The 10,308-nt window shown below is 38.8% G+C and overlaps 1 protein-coding gene across 3 annotated transcripts in view; it reads left to right on the plus strand.

Annotated features, from left to right (window-relative positions):
- LRRC63 (leucine rich repeat containing 63) overlaps positions 1–10,308 on the plus strand; it is a 56,739-nt gene that overhangs the window by 37,213 nt on the left and 9,218 nt on the right. For all 3 annotated transcript variants that reach the window (XM_017343482.3, XM_017343483.3, XM_051850057.1), the window contains exons 7-9: positions 844–980; positions 5,092–5,175; positions 6,546–6,785. In XM_017343482.3, coding sequence (XP_017198971.1) covers positions 844–980; positions 5,092–5,175; positions 6,546–6,785 — 461 coding nt within the window. The remainder of the gene's footprint in view (positions 1–843; positions 981–5,091; positions 5,176–6,545; positions 6,786–10,308) is intronic.

The following is a 10,308-nucleotide window of genomic DNA, read 5'->3' on the forward strand; positions in this document are numbered from 1 at the left end:
TGACACAAAAGGAGAGAGAGAGAGAGAGAGAGAGATAGAGATAGAGAGAGAGAGAGAGAGAGAGAAAGAAAGAAATATCTTCCAAATGCCGCAGTAGCTAGGGCCGGCCCAGGATAACATCAGGGAATAGGAACTCCAAAGGGTCTGTAGCATGGGTTTTTGGGACTCAAGCACTTGGGCCATCATCTACTGCTTCCCAAGCAGGAAGCTGGATTGGAAGCAGAGGTGAGATTCATTCTGGGCTTTCTGGTATGGGAGATGCACTCCAAGAGATGGCCTTAACCTGCTGCACCACAGTGCCCTCCCTGCTTTCCATCTTAAGTATGTCCCATCATAGAAGACTAATTTCATGTAAAAGTCAAGCTGTGCAATCAGGCAAAGCATGGAGTCTGATAAAATAGTTTAGGGCAAGAGAATGTAGCAGCAGCAATATTAAAGAAGAAGGTTAGTATAACAAATGCTATGGACACATTCTCGCTGTCCTTTCTTCTCTCAGCTTCTCTAAAAGACATAAAGTCATATATAATAATAATAATTGTTTTTTGTTAAGTCTGAAACATATATGGATGAAGACTGAATAACAGTTATATCAAAAAAGGATTACTCCTGAGCCAAGGGTATTGGTGTAAAGTACTTGAGTTATCTCACCTTATCACACACATTTAATGCTGGTCACTTGGTTTCGAGGTTTTTACCAAAGTTGTTTATTGAGATATATAATATAATCAGTTAATGTTGCTATATTGATTCTCTACATTAGTTCAGAGTTTATAAAATGTAATGAGTAGGGGTTTGCATACTTTATCATTCTACTCATGTTAGTTTCTCTTTTATGTTCTCCAGGTATTCTGCCTTAAAAATTTACAAGTACTGAAATTGAGAAATAATCCCATCAAAGAAATTCCTTCTGAAATCAAACAACTTAAATTCCTTAGAATTTTCTGCATTTCCTTTAATTTGATTAGCAATCTTCCACATGGGTAAGGTTGATAGTCTAGAATTTTAACAAACAGAAAATAGAGTTCATAATTTAGAAAGGGATCCATTTCATTTTAAAAGCACCTGGCAGAGTTTTGGCTATTTAGTAATTCTTATTCTGTTTTAATTAGCTTTTTCTTTTCTTATTGTGGCATTAAAAATATACTCACCAGCTATATAGATGGCAATTAACATGAGTCTAGTGAATACATACCAAGAAACCTGTTATCTGAGTAGGTATGAAGTGAACACAAATCTTCTGAAGCACTTCTGGGTGTGAGCTCTGCATACATTACGTAGCCTTTTTCATATTGGAAGAAAAGCAACGAAATTTCAATTAGGAAATCTAGACCTCTGACTTAAGTTGATGGTAATTACTTACTTGCTCTGCAGAAAATAATTTAACTGTTCTTGTTCTCAGTATTTTAGTTTATAAACTAAGGAGATTGCCCATTCGAGTATCTACGATCCTTTCCACCCTGGTAGGAGTGTTGGGATATAAGAAATGGATTTCTTCTTACATGTGAACTAATAATTATTTAACTCCTAATGAAAAATTTAAACCAAACCTTAACCAAATGCCAAAGCATGATACTTATTTTAATTATATTTTAACTAATTGAATGTGAGTTAAAAACAAAGGGATGAGGACTTATAAATAGTTAAATAATATTTTGAAAAAGGAGATTCTCTTGGTGATTATGGAAGTGCATCAAAATTAATTTATGAAGATGTTCTTCCAGCACTGTTTATAATTAATTATCCAACGAATTGGGCATTCACATTCCACATACTGAGTTATTTAAGACATTGTATAAAATAGTATACAATTTCTGCATAAAATATATATACACATCACACGTTACACAAAGCATATATAAAAAGAACAAATATACACTAAATAAGTAAGAATGCTGAATTATGAGTATTTTACTTCAGTTTGACTTATTTATATTTTTCCATAATAGCATAAATTTTATTTTTTCTGCACCAATACTACTCACATAGCCATTTCACTAAGAAAACTTTATTTATTTTTATTGGAAAATGGTGGAGTTTTTTGTTTTGAAGATTTATTTATGTATTTGAGAGTCAGAGTATAGAGAGAGAGAGGACAGACAGATAGAGAAAATTTCCATCTGCTGGTTCACTCCCCAAAAGGCCACAATGAGGCTGGGCCAGGCCAAAGCCAGGAGCCAAGAGGGTTGCAAGTACTGGTGCCGTCTTCTGCTGCTTTTCCAAACACATTGACAGGGAGCTGGATTGGAAGTGAAGCAGCCAGGTCTCAAAATGGTGCCCATATGGAATGCCAGCGCTGTAGACAGCAACTTAACTCACTGTGCCAAAGTGGTGATCCCTGGGAAATGGTATTTAAAGGCCAAGATCTGGGTGTTATTGCTATTGGGTGTCATTGCTATTGCAATATCATTGGTTCTAGGCCCTTACAGAGGTAATATGTGAGATACTTCAAAAAGTTCATGGAAATATGGAATTCAAAGGTAATTTTATTTGATACAAAAAATTTTAAAATCCAGGGTTGCTGCCACTTGCCGTGCCAACATCCCATATTGAATTGCTGGTTTGAGTTCTGGTCCCTGCACTTCCCATCTGGCTCCCTGCTAAGGCACCTGCTAATACACCTGGAAAAGCAGCAACAAATCGCCCAAATACTTGGTCCCCTACCACCCATGTGAGACCCAGAAGGAGGTCTGGGCTCCAGGCCTTTGCCTGGTCCAGCCCTAGCCATTGTGGCTATTTGGGGAATAGACCAATGGATGAAAGGTTTTTTTTTTTCTTTATTTCTCCCTCTCTGTCACTATGCATTGCAAATAAATAACATAATTTTTTTAAACACATGCATAGAGTTGTCCATAATGTGTGTTTTCCAAAAAATTTTTGAAGACCTCTCATGCATAGTTATATCAATCTGTATATACACACATATCTTTAATTATACATATGTACAATACACAACTACATAATATACACAGAAATATGTATATGTACATATATAGCTACATATGCAGTACCTAAACATGAATTCATACTAGATAATCTATAACCATAATTACATACTTTAAATAATCATAACTACCATTTAAACAAAATGTAAAAATGATCAAACTAAAAAATTAACATAACTAAAGGGTCAACATTATGTTCATTACTTAGAGATTGTGCAAATTAGTATGAACTATTGGTTACAATCAAAAGATTCTAAGGATTTATTTTTCAAAATTATCAGCATTTCTGAAATAAAGCACTATATTTTTAATTGAACATAGGATTGACCAACATGCATTCCCAAGGAAGACTGATATAATCTTGAAGTCAAGAATGAAAAATGGGGGCTGGTGCTGTGGCATAGCAGGTAAAGCTGCAACCTGCATTGCTGGCATCCCATATAGGTGCCAGTTCGAGTCCCAGCTGCTCCACTTCTGATCCAGTTCTCTGCTGATGTGCCAAGGAAGGCTCCTCACTTCAGCCTAGCCAGTCAACATGACACCCAGATTTTTAGCTAGAGTCAAGTAATTTGGTCATATAAAATATGTTTATTGAGTATTTCCTAAGTACTAGGCTTTGCTGGAAGACTTAGGTTGGGATTTTTCCTTATGGGGTTCTGAATCCAGGGCAGGATACGGATTTTTTTGAGGATTTATTTATTTGAAAGGCATAGTTACAGAAAGAGAGAGAAGGAGAGGCAAAGAGAGTTCTTCCATCAACTGGTTCACTCCCCAAATGACCACAAAAGCCAGGCTGCGCTAGGCTGAAACCATTAGCTTCACTGGGTCTCCCATGTGGGTGTAGGTGTAGGGTGTAAGCCAGGCACATTAACAGGGAGCTGGATCAGAAATAGAGAATCTGGGACTCAAACTGGCACCCATATTGGATGCCAGCATTGCAATGGGTGGTCTAATCCAGTATGCCACTATTCTGGACCCAGGATACAAAAATTTTAACAAATACCAAAATAAATATAAAACATTCTAACTGAAAATCATAATAAAGTTGCAGAGGAAATATGAATTAAATTGAGTCAGTAAGAAAGCCATGTGTGAAGAAAAGGCATTTCGGTACAAACTATTAGTGTAGGTGAAGAATAGGGGAAAATGTTCATGCAGTGCAAAGAACCTGTGGAAGGCAGGTAAGAGTTTGGACTGACAGAAGCTGACAGAAGGCTGACAGAAGGCTGACAGAAGCACAACATGGCCAGGTCCAATGAGATGACCATAAGTGAAGCTCAAGAATTTGATGGAGACCATATCCCAGGCAGTTTTGGAGGTCATAGGAGGAAATGTATGTTTTCTTTTATGTGCCATCTTCTTTGAAGATATAATTAGCTAAATTAATATGAGGTCATACTGGATTAGGGTGACCCTAATGATGAGGTCACACTGAATCCAGTGACTGGTATCGGGACTCCTGAACTGGGAAAGAATAAATTTCCATTATTTTAGAGATACTTTGTTATATAGGCCTAGAAAACTAATACAGTAACCAAGAGAAAAATATCTAAATGATATTAGCATTTTTTCAGGTGCATTTTTCTACATGGGACTGTGTTTGGGACCAGCCTCGTGGCCTAGCTGGAAAAGCCTCTGCCTGTGGCGCTGGCATTCCACATGGAGACTGGTTCAAGCCCAGAATATTCCACTTTCAATCCTGCTCCCTGCTAAGGGGCCTGGGGAAGCAGTGGAAGATGGCCTAATTTTTTGGGCCCTTGCACCTATGTGGGAGACCTGTAAAAAGCTCCTCGCTCTTGGATTTTGCCTGGCCCAGCTGCAGACTTTGCAGCAGTTTGTGGAGTAAACCAAGAGATGGAAGACACCCCCCCTGCCCTGTAACTTGCCTTTCAAATAAAGAAAATGAATATTTTTTTAAAAAAGAGGGACTTTATCCACTTCAAACATCTCAAGCCAGTCTTAATGGCTAGATGACTAATTTTTACGAACTTTCATGGTAATTATACTATATATCATAAAATGAAATTTATATACATTTCAAGATATTAAAAAAGCATAGCTTCTCTATAGTATTACCTCTTTAAGTATTCTTTGCATTTATTACAAATATAAAATCATTTTTATAATTAATTTTCTCTTCATTTTTAAGGTTATTTTCCTTGTTTCATCTTGAGGAACTTGATGTTTCCTACAATGAATTTACCTTTATTCCAAACGAAATCCACAGACTCAGGTATTTTGCAAGCCCCTGAAGATATTTTTGGTTTAGATTGTGAGGGACAAAATTGAGTCCTTTCATTTACTTAATAGCCATAAAATATAATATGTGAATCATGGAGTTCACTAAAAATGTAATTTAGTAATTGGTGTGCAGCATTTGTAAGGAATAACATCTTCAGACATTACTTGGAGGGCACTGCGGATGACCACTTAGCAGAATGACAAGCTCCTTTCATCCCTTGTACCATCTGCTCCTGTGGCTCTTACTCATTTCGTTATTTTCTGGAAGGAGAAGAAATACATAAGCACAAAATACTCCTAATATACTGTGTACTTTATTTTGTTTTAAACTTTTATTTATTTATTTATTTGAGGTGCAGATGGGGGTAGTAGGAGAACGCTCCCATCCTCTGGCTCCCTATCCAAATGCTGCAGCAGCCACTGCTGGGTAGGGCTTATGTCAGGAGCCAGGATTCAATCTAAGTCTCTCACATGACGGCTGGAACCAATCAACAGAGTCAGCACTGCTGCTGCCTCTTGAGGTCCACATTAGCAGGAAGCTGGAATCAGAAGGCGCAGGCAGGACTCAACCCAGACACTTTGATGTGGGACAGGAGCACCTTAACTGGGGTCTGTCACTATGACCAAAGCCCATTCCACACAGTGTAAACTTAATGTTAAGCTCTGATTCTTTCTCATATTAATTTTTAAAAATCTGAAGCTCATCCGTGTCCTTCTGGGTCAGTATTACAATATCTTGATTATGACTTCAGAATAATTTTTAATAACTAAATTATTTTTCAATAATAATCTCAGCCATTCTATTTAGATTATAACCTTAAAGATCATTTAATATAATTCCTCCTTCAACACATATAAACACAAAGTTAGAATTTTAATTGCAATTACCTTGAGCTTACACATAAATTTTGAAGAATTTATTGTATTTTTGATGATAATAAATTTTTCCATTCTGAAGCACATTCAGATGCCCTCATCCCACATCGGAGTGCCTGGGTTCAAGTCCCACCTCCACTCCTGATTCTAGCTTCCTGCTAAGGCACAGCCTGGAGTGCAGCTGGTGATGGCTCAAGTGGTTGGGTTCCTGCCATGTTTTCTGGAAACTCAGAAGCATTCTCTTCTCCCAGCTTTGGCCTAAACCAGCCCTGGACATTGTGGGCCTTTGGAGAGTGACCCAGAGGAAGGGAGATCTGTCTGTCTGTCTTTATCAATCTTTGTCTCATTGTTTATCAAATTAAAAATTCTGCATGTGTTTTATTGCTATTAAATATAGTACTAATTTTCAAGAACACTGGAGCAGAATTTTATTTCAAAATTATAAATTATATAAATATGTTTTAAATGTAGTCTTTTCATTTACAGATCACTTGACAAACTGCATATTGATGGGAATTATGTGACTTCTTTACCACCTGGCATTTTAAGGCTTAACCTGACAAAAATCCACTTGGAGAATACTTTCACCCTGCCTTATTTTTGGACAGAGAATTCTTTGAATAGTCCACAACGACTTACTCAAATTACTGCTTTGTTCATGCTCGTAAATAATATACACAAATTATATGAAAAGATTCCAGTGAAAGCTAAACTGTTACTAAAAAGGTAAGTAAATTCTGAAGTTGTTTTAACCAAAATACACTTCTGAGCATCCAAAATTCTCTTGGGACAGGCATTTCGCCTAGCATTTGAGACACTGTATCCCATATTGAAGTTCCTGGGTTTGACATCTGCCTTCATCCCTTGACTCCAGCTTCCTGCTAACGCAGACCCTGGAAGGCAGTGATTGGCAGCTTAAGTTGTTGGGTCCCTGTCACCCATGTGGATTGAGTTTCCAACTGCCAGCTTCAGCCTGGCCCAGTCCTGGCTGTCGCAGGCATTTTGTGGGTGAGTCAGCAGATGGGAACTGCATCTCTCTGCCTCTCCAATATACAAATAATTTTAAAAATTAATATGTTTTCATTACAGGCCCAAAGGATACTTTTTTTTTTTTTTGACAGGCAGAGTGGACAGTGAGAGAGAGAGACAGAGAGAAAGGTCTTCCTTTGCCGTTGGTTCACCCTCCAATGGCCGCCACGGCTGGCGCACTGCAGCCGGCGCACCGCGCTGATCCGATGGCAGGAGCCAGGAGCCAGGTGCTTCCAAAGGATACTTTTACAAACACACACACACATATACACACTCTGTTACAAAATCATACATATGATTCTCTACATTGCTTCTTCTGGTTCTTCAAGTGTAATAGTGCCGTGTGCATTTGGCCCTAGTTTCTAATATAATGAAGTTATTACTTAAGTCCAACGCGAAGTGCAGGTTGCTGGGGTATAACTGGCAGTGTCTATACAGCTGTGGCATAAATCTTTTATATGAATTCTTGAGTAACATAGAAGTAGGTCCTTCTGTTGTATAGCCCTAGGCACTCTAGATGATGGAACACGTTATTCCACTGTAACCTCACAGAGAACAGGAATACGGAAAGTATACATGAGTGACTTCTTTCCCTCTAATTTCAAAGACCATTGCCTGATCTCAAGACTAGGGTTTGCAAAACCCCCACATTTCATCTACACAGGTTTGTTTCTGATTCCTCTCAGAGGGTTTGAAATGATTTCTACTTAAATATTGATCACCAGTGCCTGAATCACTGATTTACCAAATATTTACTTTATGCTTAAGTAAAATGGCTTCCCAGGAATATATATATATATATATTACTAATATTGACTCAATAAAGGCAAATTCAGACTAATAGCCACTAGAGAAACTGAAAAAAAATTATTAAAGACCTATTACCAATGAAAAAGATCCAGGCCCAGAAGTTTTACAACTTTAAAGAATTCATATGTTGATACTCACGAAATTTGAACATGGTAAAGTATATAGTAAAAAAAAATCTCCAAGGACAAATGTTTTTTAAGAATAAAAACCTAATCAGTGAGTGGTTAATAGATAGGTGCCCATGAGATTTGGTTTCACCACAGGCAGAGGAATTAAAACTGAGATTCCCGAGTAAAATGTGAACCCAGCCAAAAAAGGGGTAAGAAATCCCAAATGAGTGAATGATGTCTCTCTCTCTCTGCAGAACAAATGTTTTTGAGAGGAATAAACTCAGTTTAGTCCATAAAAGGTCCATACAATCAAGTCCAAATGAATATTGTCTCACAAGTTAAAGAAATTTCCAATAGGCTGGCGCTGCTGCTCACTTGGCTAATCCTCCGCCTGCGGTGATGGCACTCTGGGTTCTAGTCCCAGATGGGGCGCCAGTTCTGTCCTAGTTGCTCCTCTTCCAGGCCAGCTCTCTGCTGTGGCCCGGGAAGGCAGTGGAGGATGGCCCAAGTGCTTGGGCCCTGCACCTGCAAGGGAGAACGGAGGAAGCACCTGGCTCCTGGCTTCAGATTGGTGCAGCGCGCCAGCCGTAGCGGCCATTTGGGGGGTGAACCAACGGAAGGAAGACCTTTCTTTCTGTCTCTCTCTCTCACTGTCTAACTCTGCCTGTCAAAAAAAAAAAGAAAGAAATTTCCAATACATGGGGAAACATGACACTAAGAATAAAAGTTACCCAAAACAATCAGCGGATACTAATCTCCAAACATGTGTGATATTGGCATTATTTAAAGACTATGCAATACTTTCTCAGAGTATTTCAAGAAATAAATATATTTTTAAAAATAGTTAAGAGATTATTGGGTCACTCTTGGTGGCGCAGCAGGTTAAGCTGCTGCTTTGGCTGCCCACGTTCCATGTTGGAGTGCCTGGACTGAATCCCAGGTATCAGCTGTTCCTTGCTTCTGCTCCACCTTCCTGCTGATGTCCTTGGAGGCAGCAGAAAATGGCCCGGCCCAAGGATTTGGTTTCCTGCCACCCTTGGTGCAGTTCCTAGCTCTGGGCTTCAGCCTGCCATAGCCTCAGCCATTGTGGGCATTTGTAGAGTGAACCAGCAGATGGAAATCCATCTCAGTCTCAATCAATCTCTCTCTCTCTCTCTCCCCCATTGCTTTACCTTTTTAATAAATAAGTAAATAAATAAATCTTTTAAAGAGATTTCCAGATATGATCAGGAAGATATGCAAAAGAAACTTTAAATGAAACAAAATTCTAGAAACAAAAAGTTTAATAATTGAAATTCACCTGGGGCATGGATGAAATAGTGTATTATATACAAATGACAAGAGACCTGAAGAAGTGATGATGAAGATGCAGACAGAGGTAAGAGTTAAGAGCGAAGAAGAAGAATCAGCATACACTGAGGGTCCCAGAATGGGAGACCAGAGACAATGCTTCATGAGATAATCACTACACAGTCTCAGAAGTGATGAAAGATGTGAATTCACAGACACAGAAAGCTATAACTCACAGAAAATTGGTTAAATGGTAGGAAAAAGCAAGTCTACAGATGGGTGATAAACATGAAGAATGCTCAATATCACCAGTAATAAGGGAAGTGCAATGGAAAATAGTAACAGTAGATTTTCTTTTTTAGCCTCCCTGTTTTATCATAATTAAAAGACTGGGAGCAGGCATTTGGGGAAGCAGTTAAGAAGCCTCTTGGGGTGCTTGCATCCCATATTGGAGTGCCTGGGCTGGAGACCAGCTCTATTATCAGTTCCAGTTCCCTGCTAATGTGCACCCTGGAGGCAGTAGTGATGGATCAAGCTGTTGAGTTCCTCCACCCAAGTGGGCTCCCAGCTTGAGCCTGGTCCTTTCCCTGGCTGTTGTAGGCATTTAGGAAGTGAATCACCAGATAATAGCTCAAGTTATCTTGCTGGCTGGCTTTCTGCCTCTCAAATTATTTTAAAATGCATAATGACCATCTTTCATAATGACCTTCTTTGACTCTTTTAGAAGTTTTTGTCGTAGAGTCTTCTGCTTTTTATATGAGTGTAGCTATATCTGCCCATTTTTGATTTCCATTTGCATGGATATCTTTTATTTATTTATTTATTTATTTGACAGGTAGAGTTACAGACAGTGAGAGAGAGAGAGACAGAGAGAAAGGTCTTCCTTCTGTTGATTCACCCTCCAAATGGCCACAATGGCTGGAGCTGTGCTGATCCAAAGCCAGGAGCCAGGAGTTTCCTCCTGTTCTCCCTTGTGGGTGCAGGGGCTCAAGCACTTGGGTCATCCATCA

Source organism: Oryctolagus cuniculus, chromosome 9 (genome assembly GCF_964237555.1).
Source record: "Oryctolagus cuniculus chromosome 9, mOryCun1.1, whole genome shotgun sequence".
NCBI lineage: Eukaryota > Metazoa > Chordata > Mammalia > Lagomorpha > Leporidae > Oryctolagus > Oryctolagus cuniculus.